The sequence below is a fragment of the Chenopodium album genome, chromosome 19, assembly GCF_948465745.1.
Source record: "Chenopodium album chromosome 19, dcCheAlbu1.1, whole genome shotgun sequence".
NCBI classification, from domain to species: domain Eukaryota; kingdom Viridiplantae; phylum Streptophyta; class Magnoliopsida; order Caryophyllales; family Amaranthaceae; genus Chenopodium; species Chenopodium album.
Window position 1 is genome coordinate 44,006,036 of NC_137852.1, and position 23,642 is coordinate 44,029,677.

At 34.5% G+C, this 23,642-nt stretch overlaps 1 protein-coding gene across 1 annotated transcript in view; it reads left to right on the forward strand.

Annotated features, from left to right (window-relative positions):
• The first annotated feature begins 284 nt into the window (after positions 1-284).
• LOC145593798 (leucine aminopeptidase 1-like) overlaps positions 285-23,642 on the forward strand; it is a 29,688-nt gene continuing 6,330 nt past the window's right edge. The window contains exons 1-9 of the mRNA XM_081650162.1: positions 285-607; positions 1,509-1,914; positions 1,998-2,192; positions 2,412-2,634; positions 3,214-3,340; positions 3,539-3,634; positions 11,546-11,623; positions 15,312-15,372; positions 15,777-15,964. Of these exons, the coding sequence (XP_081506288.1) occupies positions 383-607; positions 1,509-1,914; positions 1,998-2,192; positions 2,412-2,634; positions 3,214-3,340; positions 3,539-3,634; positions 11,546-11,623; positions 15,312-15,372; positions 15,777-15,964 (1,599 nt within the window). The 5' untranslated portion in view covers positions 285-382. The remainder of the gene's footprint in view (positions 608-1,508; positions 1,915-1,997; positions 2,193-2,411; positions 2,635-3,213; positions 3,341-3,538; positions 3,635-11,545; positions 11,624-15,311; positions 15,373-15,776; positions 15,965-23,642) is intronic.

A 23,642-nucleotide genomic window follows, 5' to 3' on the forward strand; every position in this document is an offset into this window, starting at 1 on the left:
ATTTAAATTTGCATAAGTATTGTTGCAAATTGGAGGAAATTTTGGTAAAAAATTAATATTAATAGTTGTTGGAAAAAACAAATGGGGTGAACATTTTGGGACTAAAATTTGCCCATAAAAGACTATCAAAAAGGGACGGAGAGAGTATTATTTAGTGGGAATGAAAAATGAAGAGATATAGACAAGTTAGGGGTTATACTGAGTAATTATGTGAATGAACATTAATTTCAATCCAAATTCATTTTTACTACCATTATTTATAAACCGGCCGTAAAGGGTATTTTTGTTTTTTAAAAAAAAGATTTCGTAGATAGCTCGTTCTTGAGTTGGGAATCGGAAGGTGGTGACTGGTGAGTAGTGCTCCAGCTCCAGAATAGGGATAATGGCGGCCACTGTAGTGTCTGCTGCTTCAGTGGTTGCATCGGCCACCGTAATTTCGAAGTTGCAACCTATGCAAATTATGAGACTATTTACTGCCTCTACTTGCATATCTACTGCACCGTTAGGACTCCACTCCCGCGGAAGGAGGATGATGATGGTGCACTCTCTCAGCAGCAGCAGCCCTACATTAGGATTCACTCAACCTGCTACCCTTGAACCTCTTCAGGTTTATCTCTCTCTATTGGCTTTTGTTTTCGTTTCCTTTAATCACAATTTTATACCCTGTCCAGAGAAATTGATTAGTCGTCGGCGTTGTTATATCAGTCTAGAATCACCAACAACCAAAAATTATTGTCTTTTGTTTTCGTTTCCTTTATTCACAATTTTATACCCTGTCCAGAGAAATTGATTAGTCGTCGGCGTTGTTATATCAGTCTAGAATCACCAACAACCAAAAATTATTGTCTTTTGTTTTCGTTTCCTTTATTCACAATTTTATACCCTGTCCAGAGAAATTGATTAGTCGTCGGCGTTGTTATATCAGTCTAGAATCACCAACAACCAAAAATTATTGTCTTTTGTTTTCGTTTCCTTTATTCACAATTTTATACCCTGTCCAGAGAAATTGATTAGTCGTCGGCGTTGTTATATCAGTCTAGAATCACCAACAACCAAAAATTATTGTCTTTTGTTTTCGTTTCCTTTATTCACAATTTTATACCCTGTCCAGAGAAATTGATTAGTCGTCGGCGTTGTTATATCAGTCTAGAATCACCAACAACCAAAAATTATTGTCTTTTGTTTTTCGTTTCCTTTATTCACAATTTTATACCCTGTCCAGAGAAATTGATTAGTCGTCGGCGTTGTTATATCAGTCTAGAATCACCAACAACCAAAAATTATTGTCTTTTGTTTTCGTTTCCTTTAATCACAATTTTATACCCTGACCATAGAAAAATCGATTAGTCGTCGCCGTTGTTATATCAGTTTAGAATCACCAACAACTAATAATTAAATTAACAGAACATTACCTGATTATGCTCTCAACAAGAAACTAATTCAAATTTGTCACAATCGGCTTTAGTTGACAATAATCAAATTAATTTAATTTACTGTTTGCAAGGAAGATATCATTTGCGGTTAAAGATATTGATGTGGCAGAATGGAAAGGAGACCTGCTTGCTGTGGGTGTTACAGAGAATGACATGAGCAAGGATGACAATATGATTTTTCAAAATTCTATCTTAAAGAGGTTAGATTCCCTACTCGGTGGTTTACTAACTGAAGCTTCTATTGAGGAAGATTTCACGGGCAAGACTGGCCAGTCCACTTTTCTTAGGCTTCACGGTTTTGGATCCAAAAGGATTGGTTTGATCGGACTTGGTTCGAACCCTCCTTCTATCCCAGCATACCGTGCTCTTGGCGAAGCTCTTGCCTCTGCTGCTAAGACTGTTCGAGCTCGTAATATTGCTGTCTTCCTTGCTTCTTCTGACCCCCTTTCCAACCTAAACACTGTCTCTGCCATCACTTCTGGTAACTGCTAAATGCCTCTACTCTTTTTTTTGAAATGCTTGTCCTATTCCTGATACTTCAGATATATTTATCGTCTGTCTCAGGTACTATTCTTGGAATGCATGAAGATAACAGGTTTAAATCAGACTCAAAGAAACCACTCCTTAAATCTTTGGATATTATTGGCCTTGGAACTGGCCTTGATTTAGAAAATAAGCTCAAATCTGTTGAAGATGTTTGTTCTGGAATTATATTTGGAAGAGAGCTGGTTAATGCACCTCCTAACGTACTCACACCTGGTTAGATGCCTGTTATGTTATATCTTATTCGGTTTCAGTTGAATATCTTTCCTTTCTATGTTCAACTACCTAAGAGGGTAGTGCACGATTATCAAATTCATGTCTTATCTGTTGTTTTTTTTGAGCTTGAGTTGGGTTTGGAGGAGGGGATAAGGAAAGAATAAACTACTAAGCTTTATGCCTTTATGACTAACTACACGTGTTCAATTTATTCCTCAGGTGTACTTGCTGAAGAGGCTTCTAAGATTGCCTCAATGTACAGTGATGTTCTGTCGGCAAAGATTCTTAATGTAGAGCAGTGCAAAGAACTGAAAATGGGATCTTACCTTGCGGTTGCTGCGGCTTCAGCAAATCCACCTCACTTCATTCATCTATGCTACAAACCTAGTGGGCCAGTAAAAACTAGATTAGGGATTGTTGGAAAAGGACTGACATTTGACAGGTGGGTTTGTGTTGGGATGGTTTTTTATCATTATAAAATGATGTTTTACCCATTGAAAACAGAGTGGTGCCTGATTTTGGAATTTACTTTAGTCATCTATGAGAATACCGTGGGAGGGGGTGAAGAGATGCTACTTACTGAAACAATAAAAAAAAAAAAAGAGCTGTTCAGTCTGTATGTGACTGTGGATTTGACTTTAAATGTCTCTTATCATGGCATCATGCCCTGGGAGGGGGTGATACTTCTTAGTATGTAAATGGTCTTTGTTGCTCATGCTATTAGCCCCATAAAATTTCTCTGTGCCCACAGTCCCTATTTGTCTGCCCTCCCTCCTTTCAACAAAACATTTCTTTGTCTAGAATTTGACAATTGATGGGGGTTTTTAATTGCATAGTTGCCTCTGATAATCTTCTCCTGAATTATTGACTTTATTCTTCTTACATTTCGATGTGTGTTTTGTAAGGTTCTTTTTCTTACCCATCAAATGTCAAGAGTGGTCTTTATCTGTACTTTCCTATTAGAAGTACATTTGTATTCTGAATATGGAATATTTCTCAGTGTATCACTTTGATTTTGTAGTGGGGGATACAACATTAAAACTGGACCTGGCTGTTCAATTGAGCTGATGAAGTTTGATATGGGCGGTTCAGCAGCAGTTTTAGGTGCAGCAAAAGCAATTGGTCAAATCAAGCCTGCTGGAGTTGAGGTAAGTCACCAAAAAATATTCTCTCACTTATTATATAGGAATAAGTGGAAAACGAAAAAAACAAAAATTCTTCTCCAAATTGTGTAAAGCTAGAATCCTAGAACTAGTTTAACTTTTAAAGCTGTGAATTTGTATTCTTCGTTTATATTTTCGAATACAATTTGTATATGAATCATTGAGGGTCTTGGACATGTGCAGGTTCATTTTATTGTTGCTGCCTGTGAAAATATGATTAGTGGGACTGGTATGCGGCCTGGAGACATAGTCACTGCTTCTAATGGAAAGACAATAGAGGTAGTTTATTGAAAGCAATGGGTTTATTATTAAATAATATGCATTTGGCATATGTGACTAAATTAATTTGGGTATATTCTTTCAAAAAATAAAAAATAATTTGGGAATATCTGTTCTATAGTGAAAACTATATGCTTTGAAAGCCCTAGTGCACGAGCTTTGGATTAGTCAAAAGCTAAGTATTTTACAATAAGATTGGCATCCTCTATCCTTCTGTGTAGTCTGAATGGGAATGTCAAATGTGCGCTTCCTTTTCTTAACAAACCACAGAAGGTGTTTTGTGGAATAGAAAGAAGAGTCCCTTCATCCGTATTCATCCGTATTATCTATTGAAGACTGCAATAAGATGATTTCAATACTCAAAGCAGAGGAAATTCATTGTAGAATCAGAGAGAATTCAGAGAAGAGAAGAGAAGAGAAGAGAAGAGAAGAGGGAGGAATATTTTCTGATTGCTTGAATGAAAATCGGTTACAGCATTACACCTTAATACATGCACTAATCAGTAGGCAAGAATCTAATACATGCAGTGTACCAAAATAACAGAAAGCTAAACGACAAAAAAGGAAGATAACAGAATGCCAGCTCAGCTAAGCACAGCAGCGGCCTAAGCACAGCAGCTCTAAAATAAGCACAGCAGCACTAAAATAGTAATATGCTTTATTACTCCCCCTCAAGCTGGAGAGTGTGAACAAGGAGAAGCTCCCAGCTTGGAAATATGCTTAGAATGCAACTTCACAGGAAGAACCTTAGTGAAAATATCAGCAATTTGCTCGGTTGAAGAAACTTTCTCAGGCTTGATTGACCCTTTTTGGACTTGATCTCTAACAAAATGACAATCAATTTCAACATGCTTAGTGCGTTCATGAAGCACTGGGTTGGCTGCAATAGCAAGAGCAGCTTGATTGTCACATTTAAAAATAGTTGGAGGAAGATTAGTAATGCCAAGATCATGCAGCAGAGCAGTAAGCCAAGACACTTCACAGGTGGTAAGTGCCATTGCCCTGTATTCAGCTTCAGCAGAAGAAAGAGCTGTAACAGACTGTTTCTTGGCTTTTCATGAAACAGGAGATGAACCAAGAAAGATACAGTACCCTGTAGTTGACTTCCTAGTCATTGGACAGCCACTCCAATCACTGTCACAATAAGCTGTAAGTCAGCAGCTGAGTTACTGGCAAGAAGAATGCCTTGAGAAATGGTACCAGCAAGGTATCTAAGCAATCGTTTAGCAGCCTGCACATGAACATTGGTGGGACATTGCATAAACTGAGTAAAAATATGGACAGTATAAGTGATGTAAGGCCTTGTAATGGTCAAGTATATAAGTCTGCCAAGTAGCCTTTGGTAAGGAGTAGGATCAGTAGAAGATCACCCTTGGTTGCTGTCAGCTTGACATGACTATCCATAGGAAGCAGTAAAGGCTTGGTATTCAACATCCCAAACTCCTTTAAGATGTCAGTGACATATTTCTTTTGAGAAAGAAAGAAAGCAGCATCACTTCTGTTAATTTCAATACCAAGAAAGTATCTGACTTGACCAAGATCTTTCATGTGAAAAGACTTAGACAATACAGATTTGAGGCACTCAATGTCATGGAGATTATTTCCACAAATACGCAAATCATCCACATAAATGTGAATCAAAGTAATAGAGGTACTCAGACTTGGATTGAATGAAGCTCATTTGAATCAAGGTGTAAGACAATTTGTGAAACCATTGTCTTGGAGCTTGTTTTAATCCATACAGAGATCTCTTAAGTTTACAGACATGAGATGAGGAAGACTTGGACACCGGAGAGGGATCAGAACATAACTGGATTCTGCTTCCTATTCCAGTATAACCTTGTGGCATTTTCATGTATACATTTTCCAATAAATCACCATGAAGAAATGCATTTGTGACATCCATCTGAATGGCATGCCACTGTTCAATTGCTGCTACATCAAGAAGTGTTCTGACAGTTGTCATTTTTGCTACAGGAGAAAAAGTTTCAGAATAATCAATTCCATACTTCTATTTGCAGCCTAGAATAACCAGTCTGGATTTGTGCCTTTCAATGGATCCATCTGGGTTATACTTGGTTTTATACAGCCATTTGCAACCAATAACCAATGGATTCCAGGGCATCTAGCTCTTTGTTCATGGCCTGAACCCAATGTTCATGCTTAACAGCATCCTTGAAGAATATGGGATCTTTGGCAGTGAGAAGAGCAGATAAGAAACATGTGAAATTTTGGTGGATTTCAGTAATGGCTAGGTTTGAGATGTGAGGTGGTTTGTTGGGAAGAAAATAATCTTTATGCCAGATTGGAATCTTGTGAGGTATGGTTGTTTTTCAGGTGGTGGGGAAGGTGAGGTATCTGAGGAAGGAGATGATGAAGTAGCAGGTGTAGATGGGTTTGAGTGAGAGATAGGGGACTGAGAATGAGTAGGTATAGGTGAGTGTGGAGTTGAAGAATTATCAGCTTGATTTTTTGGTATAACAAAGTCAAAATCAGCATAGATTTTAAGATCATTGTGAGTAACAGTCTCAGGAATAGGTTGCATATAGAATTGAGTAGAGGAAGAGTGTAAAGGAAAAATATGCTCATGAAATATCACATCCCTTGAAACAAAATTATGTTTATTGTTTAAGGTCTGCAGCTTATACCCCTTCTGAGTTGCTAGATAACCTAAGAAAATACAGGGCACTGCTCTAGCTTCAAATTTGTCAGTTGAGTGATCTGGGTTGGAAGCAAATGCCAGGCATCCAAAAACCTTGAGATGACAGTAATCTGAAACTTTATTGAACAAACACTCAAAAGGAGTTTTGTTGCTGAGAATGGTTGTAGGAAGCCTGTTAATGATGTGAACTGCAGTCAAAACACAGTCACCCCAGTATGATAGAGGCAATGCAGCTTGAAATCTTAGAGCTCTAGCCACTTCCAAGACATGTCTATGCTTTCTTTCCACCCTAGCATTTTGCTGAGGTCTCTTTACACAGGATGTTTGATGTATTATCCCATATTTTGCAAAGAAAATTTTGCAGGGACCATCATCAAACTCTAAGGCATTGTCTGACCTTATGACTTTGATGCTTTTGCCAAAAAGAGTATGAGCATGATTATAGAATGTTTCCAGGCAGAGAATTAAATTTGAGTTGCAGCAAGTACACCCAGGTGGTTCTTGTATGACCATCAACAATGGTCAGTATTTTCCTTTTGTGGTGACTCTATAAGGTCCCCATATGTCTATGTGAATCAAGTCAAAAGGCTCAGCAGCATGAGAATCACTCAGATTATATGGCAGCTTGGTAAATTTAGACATAGGACAAGTCACACACACTTTGGAGTTGTGTGAGGTTAAAGGTTTCACACATGGAATGAACTTTAGTTTTGTGAGAGAAGCATGGCCCAATCTATGGTGCCAAATAGCAAGAGAATCATGTGACTGTCAAGATAGTACAGTCCATTCCTCATTTGTCCTGTGCCCCTTATCTTCTGAGTTTTAGTGTCTGTAATAACACAATATGATGGATAAAACTGCACCTGACACTCATTTTCCTTGACTAATTTATGAACTGACAACAGACTTTGCTTGAAGCTTGGCACACACAACACATTTTCCAATCTCAGACCATTTGCAAGAGTAACACTTCCTATATGTGAGATTTTTGATTTCTCACCATTAGGAAGGTTAATGTTTGCAGCATTAACAGTCTTTGTATAATTATCAAGGTGCTGCAGATTAGGAGTCATATGATTAGAGGCTCCTGAGTCTATGATCCATACACCTGAGTTTACAGCATTATTACAAGTAATCATTCCTCAGAAATGTTCCAACTCATCATCAGTATCAGATCCCTTAGCTCGAGACAACAATTTTGGCATCATTTTGGCTATTTGATCAAGTTGTTGTGGGGTGAACAATAACCCAGAGTTGGATTGAACAGTTGCAGCTAGTTTTGGTTTGTGTCCACCTGATTTCCAGCGTTGCTGAGAGTTAGATACACCAGATTTTGGTCTATTTAGAGGAGCTGCAGATTTGTGTTTTGAGTGCCATGGTGGATACCCAATGACTGTCCAGCATCTGACAAGCAGTGCACACTAAGGACCTGTTAGGACAAAGCCATGTTTTCAATCCCAGGCTTGAGGTTTAGAACCTCTCTTTGAGCCTCCTCCTGCTGCATAGCAGCTGCAGCTGTTTCTGCAGATGGCAAAGGGATTCTGAGAAACAATTGGCTTCTTTGAGGGTTATAAACTTCATCCAATCCATTCAGAAATTGGAAGAGCTTTGCCTCTTCTCTCTGAGTTTGGATAGCAGTCAAGAGAGATTGCACTTTAGCAGTTGGGTTAGAAATAGTAGGAAGCAAATTCATGGAGTCCAATTCCTCCCATACAACATTCAACATAGTGAAATATTAATTTACAGGCATGGAGTTTTGTATTTTCTAGATCCATTAGTCAAGGCAAAACGTTTTTCCATATTAAGCCAAATATCTCTAGCAGAAGTCATAAACATGATTGATTTCTTAACAATAGGAGATACATTATGTGTGATCCAGGCAATTACCATGTTATTACAGGTGTCCCAAAGCTCTCCTTTCCGCTCATCATCAGTTGGCCTGAGCACAGTGCCAAGAACAAAACCCAGCTTGCGTTTAGAAGAGAGATTGATTTCCATGGTTCTGCGCCAAGATCTATAATCAGCAGATCCTTGGAGTTTATCAACTTGGACAGAAGCAGCACTGTCAGAGGGATAAAGAAAGAGAGGATTGAGCATGTCTTGGAAGCTGATTCTTCCACTTCCACCAGCCATTTAGAAGATATTAGAAGAAAAGAAAGAGAGATGATAGAATAGAAGAAGAGAAGAGAAGAGAAGAGAAGAGAAGAAAAAGAACACAACAGGAGAAGAAGAAGAAGATGAGAGTAGAGAGAAGAGAGATATATATGAGCAATCAATCTATATATATGAGCAATCAATCTGTAAGAATTTCCAGCACTGCAATGAGTGGCTCTGATACCATGAAGACTGCAATAAGATGATTTCAATACTCAGATGAAATTCATTGTAGAATCAGAGAGAATTCAGAGAAGAGGGAGGAATATTTTCTGATTGCTTGAATGAGAACCGGTTACAGCATTACACCTTAATACATGCACTAATCAGCAGAGAATCTAATACATGCAGTGTACCAAAATAGACAAAAAAGGAAGATAACAGAATGCCACCTCAGCTAAGCATAGCAGCAGCCTAAGCACAGCAGCTCTAAAATAAGCACAGCAGCACTAAAAGAGTAATATGCTTTATTATCTATCATCTTCACTATTTTTTTTTTTTTTTTAAAAAAAAAAAATCAAGTGTTGGTTGAAGAATGAGATCATTAGGAAGAAAGTAGGGGTTATATCTATTGAGTACAAGATGAGGGAAAATCATTTCAGGTGGTTTGGCCCTGTACTAGGAGGCTTGGAGCGTTGCAAAATGTTGGCAGTGGCCCAATCCCGTGGCCAATATATTTTTTTTAATATGGCCCCTGTAAAGTTTAGTACTATTGAACTCCCTTTTATGGCATAATTATTTTCTTGTTTAAGTGGTAAGTAGGTGTAATTTTTACACAAGGGGTAGAGGATGCATATAGGCTATAACGTAATTTTTTTTATTGATGTTTTTTTTGAAAAATTAAAACAATATTAAAAATTAATTACGAAACCATTTCTAAAAACTCCAGACTTCCACTTGCTTTCTAGAGACTTCGACTACTTCGCCAATGTCAGTTCATCTTCTCTTTTGCTTAAACCTTTCTTCAATTCCTCTTTAAATCTTTTTAAATTTCTTGAATCATCACTTATATGATATCAAAATTCAATTTTCTATATACAATTTCAACCCTAGAAATTCATCTTTATTTAATTGGTTTGTTTTCTTTGATTCTTCCTTTATTTTAACTAATTTCATTCATAATTTAGTGTTTTAGTATGATGTATGTGTTTTTTTTTGTTTTTTTTTAATTTTTTTAATTTTTTTATTATTTTCTTTTATAAATTTTGTGGGTAATATTTGTTTAATTCATGACTTTGCCCTTTCTATGATTTTTTTGGGTCTTTATTTATGCATTATGCTTAATTGCTTATACAAAATATTTTCTCCTATTTTTTTCGAGTAATTCTAAGCATGATATATAGTTGGACTATAGAAGGTTTAACAATGATAATTGATGATAATGACAATCACCTTGTATGTGAAAATACACAAGGTGGTAGCTACGGGGGGTTAGTCGGTTTGCCCCGGTAGATTTAAAATCCGGTTACGCCCCTTGGCGTTAGGATTGCGAGGGGTAGGGGAAGATCTTAGAAAACTTGGAAGAGAATGATTGAGATTTGAGAGTGATATTAGTGCTTTGGGGATTCAGGAAAAAATGGTGTTGGATAGGGCGATGTGTAGGGTGAAAATTCACACGTGAACCACGTGTCATGATTATATATATATATATATATATATATATATATATATATATATATATATATATATATATATATATATAGGGGAAGGCTCTCGTGAGAATTTTTCTTATGTGAGAATTTTTCATATGTGAGAACACTCTTTATATTCTAAATTTTTCCTTAGGTGTTCTAAATTAAATCAAATGTTCTAATTTAGTACTCACATGTTCTAAATCATAAATTAGTTAAGTTTGATGTTATAAATTTTAAATAACTTGTTCTAAAATTTTAACTTATATGTTCTAAATTTTAAAACGTGTGTTCTATAATTTTTAATTATATGTTCCAGATTTTAAAGCGTATGTTCTATTTTTTTTACTCGTATGTTCTAAATTCTTTACTCACACTTTCTATATTCTATATCAATTTGTTCTAAATTTTTATTCACATGTTCATAATCTTAAATCAGATGTTCTAAATTTTACTCATATGTTTAAAATTTCATAAAACAAATTTTATAAATTTTTAATCATTTATTCTAACTCTTAAATCAGATGTTCTAAACATATTACTCACACAAATGTTCTAAATTATTACTCATATGTTCTAAATTTTAACTTGAGTCACATGTTCTAAATATTAACTCGCATGTTCTAAATTTTCACTCACATGTTCTAAATTCTAAATTTTTACTCATATGAACCTATTCTCACCATATATATATATATATATAGGGATCCGGTGAGAATAGGTTCATATGTGAGAATTTATACTTATATGAGAACTGATTTAAAATTTAGAACATGTGAGTAAAAATTTAGAACAGAGTTAAAATTTAGAATATATGACTCAAATTAAAATTTTGAACATATGAGTAATAATTTAGAACATTTGTGTGAATAATATGTTTAGAACATATGATTTAAGAATTAGAACAAGTGATTAAAAATTTATACACGCCACTTTATGAAAATTTAAACATATGAGTAAAATTTAGAACATTTTATTCAAGATTATGAACAAATGATTAATTATAAAAAGTGTGAGTAAAGAATTTAGAACATACGAGTAAAAAAATAGAACATACGCTTTAAAATCTGGAACATATAATTAAAAATCTTAGAACACACGTTTTAAAATTTAGAACATATAAGTTAAAATTTTTAGAACAAGTTATTTAAAATTTATGACATCAAACTTTATTAATTTATGGTTTAGAACTTGTGAGTATTAAATTAGAACATTTGATTTAATTTAGAACACCCGAAGAAAAGTTTAAAACATCAGATTTAAAATTTAGAACATAAAGAATGTTATTGAATGAAGCACATGTCATCAATCATTTAAAAAGAAAAAAGATCAATCACTAAAGAGAGTCATGTGATTAATTTACAGTAATTACTGTGTTATTTTATAGAAAGTATTGTTTGCGTGTTTCACTTGTATGTGTTTCAATATCTAACTTCTGCTTTCCAATCATAATCCTGAATGCAGGTAAACAATACCGATGCAGAAGGTAGGCTTACTCTTGCAGATGCTTTGGTGTACACTTGCAATCAAGGTGTAGAGAAGGTATATTTACGTGGTAGATATTGTTGCAAATTGATGATTGAATGGATATGCATGCATGTGCCTGCAAACAAACATTAGGATGGAGAGTTGAAGTGGGTTGCTCCTCTACCCCTCACATCTAGCACAATTCATGAGTGTTCAATTCTTATTACCCCCAACCTTGTAGTGTTTTTGTGTGGATGTTTGTGTGATACTTTTGCTTGATATTTGTTTTCAATTTCATTGTTTTAGGGCCATTTTTAATTATGTCTAAAGAAGACTAAGGAGGTGTTTGGTTCATTGATTTTAGGTATGGGTGATTGGACCTAATCGGAGTTTTCCTCTATATATATATATATATATATATATATATATATATATATATATATATATATATATATATATATATTTATTTATTTATTTTAATTATCATGGTTAGATGACTTAGATCTAAATATTTATAAAAGCAACTTACTTCCTCCGCTCCAAATTAGATGACACAATTTGACTTTGTGCACTATTCACATAACTTGCTTTGCCTTCGCTTTGTGATTTCGTTTTGAGAAAAAATGCAGTCATGTGGGATTTAGTTAGATTTGTCTTAAACATCTATCTTTCAAATATCAAATTTTTATTATTATTGCTAATATGTAATCAAGGATATTTGCATTAGAAAGCATGCATGGACAAAAGTACCTAAATGGAATGTGTCATTTTATATGAAACAGAGGAGAAATAAATATGCAATACATTGGATCCTACCTACGTTTAATGCATTCTTAGTTGTCGCTGAAAGAGAACAAGCCTTTTGTTGAATATCTTATACCCTTACTCTTCTCGGTGGCAAGCTACGCACCATTGTGCGAGCTCGAAGTGATGAATATTAGACTCGCAGCTCACCCAACTCTACGGGATGTTGCATATTCGCTATGAATAGGGTTTGGTTTATTAACTAGCCTTTTGAAGAATACGATAGAAGGCGGCTTAATGCCCGCTATTTTAAGACATGATGCCACTAGTAAGAGATGCTGACATTTATGCTACTTCCAACACCCATTCTCATCAGCAAAATTAGCCATGCATCTCGACAATTCCTCTTGAGGAACTGCAGATATAACTTTATCAAGGGGGTTTTTCCATTCACCATAAATCCTTCAATAAATTTAGAATCTGCCCATTGCCAATTACCCATTAATCCCTATCCTTTAAGTCGAGTCATTGATTTTAGTGCTATTAATAATCCCACACCTTGCAACGATTATAACTTTCAAAAGTATAGAATTTAGAAACATTAAGTTTGAAATTATTGAATTAAAACAAACAAGTTGGAAAAAGGGGAATGTACATTATAGTATTATACATAGTACTTAAATTCCAAAAATGAATAAAGCTTACAGCAATTCAATGAACTAGTATTAAAAAAATCAAAAATTTTTTTTCTTTTATTTAAAACCAAAAATTAATAATTAACATACTTTTGTGGTTCCTACCTATGTTACATGAACTCAGGAACAGGTGTCGAACACGGACACAGGCAAGATCCATAATTTAAGAATTTTAGGACACGGGAACTCTGTCCGATATTTGGACACGTGTACGGGGACACATCAATACATCACTTAAATTTATATTAATAAATTATATGTTACAAAAGCTTTAACATTTTAATTATGTCTACCCTTATTTTTTTTATTTATAATTCTTCCTCAGTAAATTCTCCTAATAAATGGCAATCTTCTTCTCTCCATCTTCTGTATACTAATAATGGTTTTCGAATAGATAAGTTTTTCTTTCATGTTTCTTCTCTTTTTTCCTCTCCTCTCTATGGGAGTGTCCGAGTACACAGTGAAGGATTGGTGTTCGTGTCCGTGAAGTGTCTTGTCGACATAGACACTTTGCGATATAAGCCGTGTCCGATTAACATAGGTTCCTACCTGTTGATCTAAACAACAAAGCAATAATGTAATGCAAATTTTTTTTTTTTAAAAAAATGAATCCCTAAAAAAGGAAATAAAGACGATTATATATGTTGTTGTTATCGGCCCCAAGACCAAAGTAGTGGATTGGTGGCCGCCGGTGTATCCTCGCTAGTAGCCAACAATGTGCACAGTATTGGTTCTTTAGTGTTTTCTCTTCTTTGTTTTGAAAGAGGGAGTTAGGATGAGTGAGAGAGGGATGGTGGGTAGGGTTTTTGTTTTGAGAGGGAGGGAGTGTCTATGTAGGTTTTAAAAAAAAACTTTGTATATGGACCAAGAGGGAAGGAGTGGGTGTCTCCAAACCAGAAACCTAGACCGAAAACCCAAAATCACCTAATTTCAAACCTATTCTAATTCGAATTCAGGTCTCTTTTTGCACACCCCTATGAGGTATTGGGTTGGAATGAGTAAAACTAATACCTAGTTTTAATTTTTTTTTTTTTATAAAATTCAGTTTTAAACCTATACCTCAAACCTACTAGGTATGGGATTCAAAAACCCAAGAGGTGGGTATGGCTCATAAGAGTATTAAGAATCAAGTTCCAACCATATACCACTTTAGTTTTATTCTTTATTCCAAACCCATATCACCTTTTGTCATAAGGGTTTTCGTCTAAGTTATAAGTGACGAGCACCAGAGTCCAAGAAACATAGGTTGTAGAACAATAGAAGTCAAATTTTTTATTTTTAATTAGTTTATTAGAAATTTATGTCTTATCATAAACGGCCTATGCTATCTATTTAGATAACATTTTCAAAATGGTCAATGTTGAATATTATTTAGTCTTGTTAAGAACAGGAATTATGTTAACAACTCAAAAAAAAAAAAAAAAAAAAAAAGAGCACAAACAAAAGAGGACAAGCTTTCCTCTAAACCCTAAAATTTACACCACATCAGATAAATCACACAGAAAGATCAACACCTTCCTTGAAATTGCCATGAAAGGATTACACCATAGCAACTTCTCATTACTCTTGCCAAATCCTCTAAAACTGTTATGTCCTAACTTCTAATCAATTATTTAGTTGAGTTAATGCAAAATTAGCAACAGATTCCTAGCAAGTCTTATCTCTCATTGTTTAGAGATAACAGCAAAATATTTCATTAAATATATTTAATCATAATTGAGTGGGCTTGGAAGGGTTGCATACTTGACAATGTTGTTTGTCCCAACTATTAGGAGTATAGTTAAAAAGTAATTTACGCATAAAATTAGTAACTGCTTTTAGCTACTAAAGACAACTATGACATGTTAGGTCTACTTTTAAAGGAAATAATAACTATTATAGAGGAGAAAAAAGCATGCGGTCCTTGTCTACGTGGCCTCTTTATGTTTCCTCATATTCTTTATTCTTGTAAAAATGCTCACTTATTTTAATGGTGTAATACATAAGACATCACATAATTAGCCGTCCTAACTACTGTGTAATATTATGAAGAACTATTTATTTTTGCTGTTGTGTTAATTTAGTAATTGAGGTTTTTACTTCCCCCGTACTTGTATTGCAAATTGTATTGCCCCACGTTCTATGTAACAATGTGTTGAACTTCTTAGAAGGCAAGCTTACTACATTTTTACTCTTATGCATGGTATAATCCTAACGAGATTGTGAGCTAGGTGTTATGATCGTTTTTTTATTTTAACAGAAAATCCATCTTTGATCAATCCTTTTCTTTGTGTGTGAATTGGCATCCAAGAGATGCGCTTATTATTTTGTTCTATCTTTGGTAGATAATTGATCTCGCAACATTAACTGGAGCCTGTGTTGTTGCTTTGGGACCTTCCATAGCAGGTAAAGTGCATACTTAAGATCTTTCTTTGCCATCAACTAATTTGCCAAACATGGTTGAAGTGGTCTTCAAAGTTAATCAATATTGTTATTGTTTAGGCTTTGTTCTATTCACCTTATTTTTTCTAACCTTAAATTATTTTTGCTATACTTAATTATTTTTACCGATTAAAACTTATTTTTATTCATCTCTATTACATTTGTTCCTTGAACTTGTGGAAATTTACCGATTAAAACTTATTATTAGTTAACTGAACTTAATTTTGCTTATTTTTACTGAAACGATTTGAATAAAGTGAAGAGAATAGGGCCTGATTAGTTCCATAAGGCAAGGATTTCTCTCATCTTGTTGTCTTTGATTGTTGATATGATTCAGTAGCACTCACTCATCCCTGTTTGTTGTCCAGGTGTCTTTACACCCAATGACGCACTTGCCAAAGAGGTGTTTGCTGCATCAGAAGCTACTGGAGAGAAATTCTGGAGGATGCCTTTGGAAGAAAGTTACTGGGACTCGATGAAATCAGGAGTGGCTGATATGGTTAACACCGGGGGGCGTCAAGGTGGTTCCATCACCGCAGCTCTGTTTTTGAAACAGGTAGGCTCAATACTTTATCTTGCTTTTTTATTTTTTATTATTTGAACTTAAATGTTGCCCGTAGTGGTACTTTCTATCACCTTTACGTAAGCTTTTCCCCAAGCCATTACTGTTACAACTCCTTTTTATTTGGCTCTTCTTGTTATCTTCATTTTAGTAGCATTTTGCTCGATTATTGGCACCGATTTAATGATACAATATCGTTCTGCTACCACACATTTCAAGACTTCTTTTTTAATTCCTCTAAGGGGGAAGGTTGACCTTATTGGTTAATGGTGTATATTGTCAAGCATCCATTGTTACCTTATGTAGTTATGTATTTTTGTTGGTTTGTTGCTCCTTCAATTGAGAATGAAGGTAGTTTACCAATCGCTTAATCACCAATTCAAAATTTAATCATATAGTCCACTAACAAGGTAGTTAGGAAGCAAGGTCGAAGGGAAACAACAATTTTCTATTCTTAATCAATTAATATAATCTAAATTATTAAGGAACGAGTATGGTTTGTATAAAGCTAAACTAAAATAGTAATTGAACTAAATAAAATAATCAATAGTAAAAGGCTTAAGCTATAGATTCACCAATGAATAATACTCCGGGGTAAAACATAACAGTCAATATTTTGATTAATCACATTAACAAGCTCTTGCATTTATTAGTCACATAATTTAGAAATAACAAGATTTCGCATTTATTAGATCTAATTTTACTTATTGAAACTAACCTTAATATCAAAATTACATCTCTCAATTCATAAAATCAATATTGCGATACTTGTACAAAATCAAACCTAATTACATAGAATTAAAACAATCAATAGGAAATAAATATGCAACATCAACAATCACATATTATCCCTTCATATTAATCATGGATCCCAAAAACCCTAGAATTAAACTACTTACACTACTTACACATTTAAATCTAAATTAATCATAACAATTCCAGTAAAAATATTGAAAGCAATAACTAAAATAAAGTAATAAAAGGGTTAAGAAATAATGCCAAGCGAAAGGAAATCTTAACTTGTTATTATAAAAAGCTTGAATTCAACAATAAGATTAAAAAGTGCTCTAAAACTAAGAATCTCTCCAAAACTAAAGCTGGAAATTAATTAATGAAAAGCTTACTTAAGAAATTGGTAGTCTTCGTTTTTATAACAATAACAATCAGGCTTCGTAAGAAGACTCAAGTGCCCAATCGGGCAAATGGTCTCCTAACCAGGCATGCCTTTTCTCTTGTAAATCTCTAGTGATCTGCCGAAAACAAACTCGATTTTGCTAGCCATTTTTAGGATATTTGAGTTGTGCCTTGCCATTTAGGGCCTTCTTCAGATTAATTCGTGACTTAAATTATCGTGGCCCTTTTTCTCCTAAAACCAAGCCCTTAATCAGCGAGTCTTTGTATTAGCAATGCAATCCGACTCTAGTATTTCGTAATGGTCCAAAATGATCGGGAATCACCATAACTTTGGAAATTCAAAAATTCATACTATTTCTACAAAATAGCACATATTAGCAGTAAAAATTCCATAGAGCTCAAATTAACATTAAAATGATTGTGGGACGGGGAATAAAACCGTAATATAAATACACACATCACCTTCGGGCGTGCCTTACTTCCCAAATATTAGTGTTATAACTTTGTTTTAGAGGCTTTAGACTACTTAACAAAAATATTTGCGTGCAATTCGAATAGGCCCTTGGTATAATTGTACAAAACCTCACTTATGATATTTATTAATGAAGCACTTAACAATAAGATCAATATGGGTCTTGAGATTTTTGACCCTTTAATGTATCGATGGTTTGAAATAGTGTTAATGAATGAAACTTGCAGAAAGTCTTAGTTGGTAACAATTTATAAGTTTGATCTTTAGAGTAGTGGCCATAAAAGCTTATTAAACAGTTTAGATTCTTAGCAAGAATTCTTTTCAAGCAAATCTTAACAATTTGATTTTTATTTCACTAATCTAATCCAATATATATATAAATATAGGAGGCATTTTTCGGGAGTATTCGACACGCCACATAACCGATAAAAACTTAGAGGAATAAATCATTTTATTATTACAACTTTATCCAATTTACTTTGAATAATCCCAACTTTCAATTATACTGCAATAATCCCAACTTTTATATGCATTTTCTTTTATCAATTCCATCTGGTCATCAACCTATTATATCAGGGACATATATGTCAATACGAGGTTGGTCCAAAAAATAATTTTTTTTAAAAAAAAATCAATAAAAACTAAATCCAAGCACCAGCCCACAACCACCCCCTCCAAGCTACCCAAAACCACCCCGAACTACCCCCTTCCGACCCCTTCCACTACCCCCACACCAAAATCCGGCACCCCCTTCATAGCACAACCCTCGAAACCATCCTCTCTCGAATCTTAACCTTTTAAAACAGACCACTTCCTTCCCATCTTCTTGAAATCGACCCCCCTTCCCCCACCCCAAAAATTGCCCCCCTTTCTTCCCCTCGACCATCTTCAAAATTGGTCCCCCCTTCCCTTTTAACGCACTACATAAGCGGTGTGGCCACCCTTTCCCCATTCCTAGCACCTCCACACCACGTGTCATGTTAATTGGATTAAAAAAATTTTAAAACTAAAATAGATGAAGCCTTTCCTTTAATTAACCTTTTAAAAAGTTTTAGGTAATTATTATAAATAGTGTTTAAACAATTATACTTTAGATGAAGCCTAAAAAGGCAGTTGGCCAAATGGTATACCAATAGAGGTGTGGAGGTGTTTAGCTAAGACAGGTATTGATTGGTTAACAAACCTCTTTAACAAGATATGGAGGGCTATAAGGATCCCACAAGATTGGAGAAAGGGTACCTTGCACCCGCACTATAAAAACAAAGGAGAAGCGTAAATTTGCTCTAACTATCATGGGATCAAGCTTATGAGTCACACTATGAAGTTGTGGGAAAGAGTGATTGAACATAGGTTGAGTGTATGCACAAGCAATCAGATAACCAATTTGATTTTATGTCCGGGAGATATACTATAGAAGATATCCATATGGTAAGACAAATAATGGAGTTATATAGGGCAAAAAAAAAAAGATCTCCATATGGTTTTTATTGATTTAGAGAAGGCAGATGACAAGGTGCCAAGAAAGGTACTTTGGTGGGCAATGTTAAAGAAAGGTATTCCATGAAGGTACGTGGACTTGGTTAATGATATGTATTTGGATGTGTCAATATATATGAGGACATTTGCAAGGTTTTAAAAGATTTTCCTATAACAATTGGATTGCATCAAGGGTCTACATGAAGCCCTTTTCTTTTTGCAGTGGTTCTAGATGAAGTAATTAGGCCAATTTAAGATGAGATTCCATTATGTATGTGATTTGCGGATGATATTGTTTTGGTGGATGAAACTAAAGATGGAGTAAATGTCAAATTCGAGCAATAGAGGCCAATGTTGAATCTACAGGGTTTAAGGGTTTAAGCTAACTTAGAGTAAGACTGAATATTTGGTATAGCGCTTTGGTACACAAATGAGCTTAGTTTTAAAAAGCGTGCCTTAGGAGTGCCTAAGCGCTAGGCTAGGCGCAACCCAAAACGCCTCGGTCTTCCTAAGCAAGGCGCATTGGCGCAACGTCTTGGTCCCCTCATGTTTAATAGCGAGAGAAATAGTAGATATGAGTCAAACAATAACGGAAAATCATTGTTTGTAACAAAAGAAAACCTTACCTGGTCTTTAGGATGCTATTTCGAGCAAAAACCCTCAGTAAATTAGTGTGCGAACATTTACACCCCTAAAAATATTTGTTTATGTATTTTCGTTCATTAATGCTACCGGCCGTTAAAGTTGTGATATAGGGCCAAAATGAAAGTGCTCCTTGAATATGTCTAACTATGGCGCACACGATGCGCGCGTTAGCCGACCTAGTTTTTATTAAGTGTACTTTGCTACACTTCCACGTAAGGCTAGGGATTTGCACTTCATGTGTGTATGAAGGAAAGAAAGGGCGGTTTTACAACCCATATTTTGTTAGCATCGTTTTTGGGAATAGTAAAGTTAGTTATGGTATTTCTTTGCCATGAAGTAGAATGGTATTAGATGGAATTTGTTAGGAATTTGTTAGGAATTTGTCAGGAATGAATTATGATCATTTGTAATGGATAGGGGTACAGAGGAAAGAAAAGGCTTTCAGAATATTGTATTGATACACTTTGTTGCTATACTTTATTACTAATACATCTGCATTCTGTACCCTAATTTTTTCCTTCTTTCCGACACATTTTTTCTCTTAAAGCTTTTGTTTCCATTTCCTTATTCTTTTCTATCTCATTGGATCTGATTTCTAGTATGCCTCATAGGTTCTTATCAAAGAGGTGCGCACCTTACACATTTGCTTTGACCCCTAGGCTTTAGGACCTTTATAGCCTCTATACTTTGAGCTATTTTGAATATCGGGATTGGATATCATTATTATTTGAAATATACTTCTCAAGAATGTGAAATGATATAGCATAGGTTGTGTAATGTTAGAATGTTGAACCTGTAAGTGATGATTCCATGGTTTGGTTGATTTCAGAGATAATGTTATTTGTTTGAGGTGGAAAGTTGGAATATATGGGGAAATTGGCCAACGAAGGATCAACCATTAATCATGGACACTAGACCTTGAGGTGCATCCTCATCCCAAAAGAACATATAGTTAAAAATTAGTTGACTAGGATGTCCACTGAATTGTTCTTTAGAGAAGGAAATCTAGGTTTGCAGGTTAGAGCAGTGTAAGCAAAACAATAATTCTCCCTTTTGTGATGGGATCAATTTGGTTCAATTGACTCGCAATTTTCATTATTCAACACGGAGCATCCAAACGATGAAAGAACATATCTTGTCTTAATCTGCTAAATAAAATCCCTTTCATAATGTATGAACACTGACTAGGAGAACAATATAATGATTGCAACCTACCCTACCTAGAGATGCTTCAACATACATGAAAGAGTAGGCTAAAGAAAATGTGGATTACTTCCTCTATTTTATGATACAAGACTTGAACTCTTTTCAATTCACCTTCAAATATTTATTATGGGAAATAAAACAAAGTTCAAGGCTTCTAAGTTCATATAGTGTAAGACAATATAATAATGACCAAGCACACAAATTATGACTTGTATTTTTAATCCAAGTCATTTGGAATTTCCTTCATCCCACAAATATTGCATCATGGAGGGAAGGATAAGGAATTTGGTAGGAGAGAGCAATAAAATGGCAAAAATGTCCTTGTCTTAACTAATAAGTATATGCAAATAGGGTGGGGGACACTTCACATGGGTTTTAGTAAGGGTAATTTGGTAAATGTACAAGGTATAAGTTTCCTAAAAGGGAAATGGTGTAATAAATATGAAACTTCATAAAAAGGTAAAAGGTGGAATATTTGTGGAAATTGAGGATGTAATTTCTAAACCTCAAATGTGGTCTTCTCGATGAATTCAGATTCAATCCCATCTTTAGTATGTACCACACTTCAACTAACATGACTTTTGCATGGTTTCATTGCAGCCTCAACAATGCTACTCAATTTTACCCTGTTGCCATATGGTGAAGTTACCAAATCTTCTCTTCACACTTTTTGTCCCCAACCTTCTTTTGGTCCAACATCTCCTTCCTAAAACAAAACACTTCCCTTCCTTAAATTTTCATCGACTTCCTTCAACCTTTTCTTTCCCACTCTGCTCCATGAAGAGTTGTTAGAGTAAGTGTAACACCCCCGATTTACTAGCTAATAACAAACAATAAATAAAGGGAAATAGACAACCTTTAAAATAAACCGCGGAAGCATACACCTAAATCAGAGGTATTATCGCCACACTCGACAACCTGTTAAGTGTTAAGGCTTACAAAATCCCAGTAATTACAACCCAACAAATCTAGGTGAGTTATTTATACAACTTTACAAAGTCGATATAAACACACTAATCGAAACACTTTAGCTCCTTTAGCTATGATCACTTCATTAACCTGCTTAGACAAATTGCTCACCATTAAGGACAAATTCCAAAATAGATCGTCGCAGGGCCACTATAAGAAAAAGACATGGCCGCAAACACAAGTAGCACAACAAAACAACACACACGTCTGAGTAATCACCACATATCAGAATATAGAGTATAATTGAATAATTGACAATACTAGCTCAATTAAACAATGTAGTTCGAAACTACATTACACATTGTACTATGAAAAATAACCTTTATCAAATCAACCTCGAATAATAATACGAACCTTTACTCAATCAATTCATATAACCCATAAGTGTGCCATGCTCGTTGTTCTATACCTAGCCTTGGACATGGGTAATTCGAATAACAAACCAACAAGTATAAAAACTTGAATACTCTCAATAACCAGAAAAACACCATAAACCGGACCACATACGGGCCAATTCCCACCGTAGGGGACCAAAGAAAAATAAATAATAAAGAGTGTACCTCATTCTTAACTCATGTTTATCATCCTCTTACCATAACGCCGAGCCTTAAACCAAGAACATAACAATAATTCTCGACCTTTTGATCTCATACTTGATCAAATAACCATTCACAAGCTAGTAAATAATATCTCAATAATAGCACATGTTCCCAATTAATATAACAATTTGATTCATAAACATCTTAACTCTTAGGGAAATAATACTAATATCCCAAATATAATCAAATCTCAACCCAATATAATAATTTATATGAGTAACCCTAAAACCCCAATAATAAAACTCCCTAGAGTAACAACATTAAAAACCCTAGAAAAATAACACGATCAATCAATACAACAATTAAATTTTATAATACAATACACTAATCACATATATATAAATCTTGGTTAAACAAATAATAATTCATAAAATTTATACAGAATAATACAAAGTACAATCAATACAAACAATAATTAATAATCAAATAACTCCAAGACGACGAATGTGATTACCTTCAAACGAAGCAGATTACTCGATCCAATTTGACATTGTATACACAAGAGACCCATTGCAAAACTACTTGTGTATACTTGACCACACTCGAGCCGTAAGCAAAATTCACATTGGAAGGTGAAAATTATTTGATTTACATGATCAAAATAATTATATGGATGATAATACATCATAATAAAAGATTCATCAGCATGTTTGGTTTAGAAATCACACGTAAAAGTGAAGGAAAGCAATTTGGTACCTTCACGGCTAACGAGTTACGAGTTACGGCTGATGATGTTTTATATATATGTATATACATATACATATACATATACAAATAGGGAAGGGATCCGGTGAGAATAGCTTCATATGTGAGAATTCATACTTATATGAGAACTGATTTGAAATTTAGAACATGTGAGTAAAAATTTAGAACATGTGAATAAAAATTTAGAACATGCGAGTTAAAATTTAGAACATGTGACTCAAATTAAAATTTTGAACATATGAGTAATAATTTAGAACATTTGTGTGAGTAATAAGTTTAGAACATCTGATTTAAGAATTAGAACAAGTGATTAAAAATTTATAAAATTTGCTTTATGAATTTTGAAACATACTAGTAAAATTTAGAACATCTGATTTAAGATTATGAACATGTGAATAAAAATTTAGAACATCTAATTTAAGATTATAAACATGTGAATAAAAATTTAGAACAAACTAATATAGAG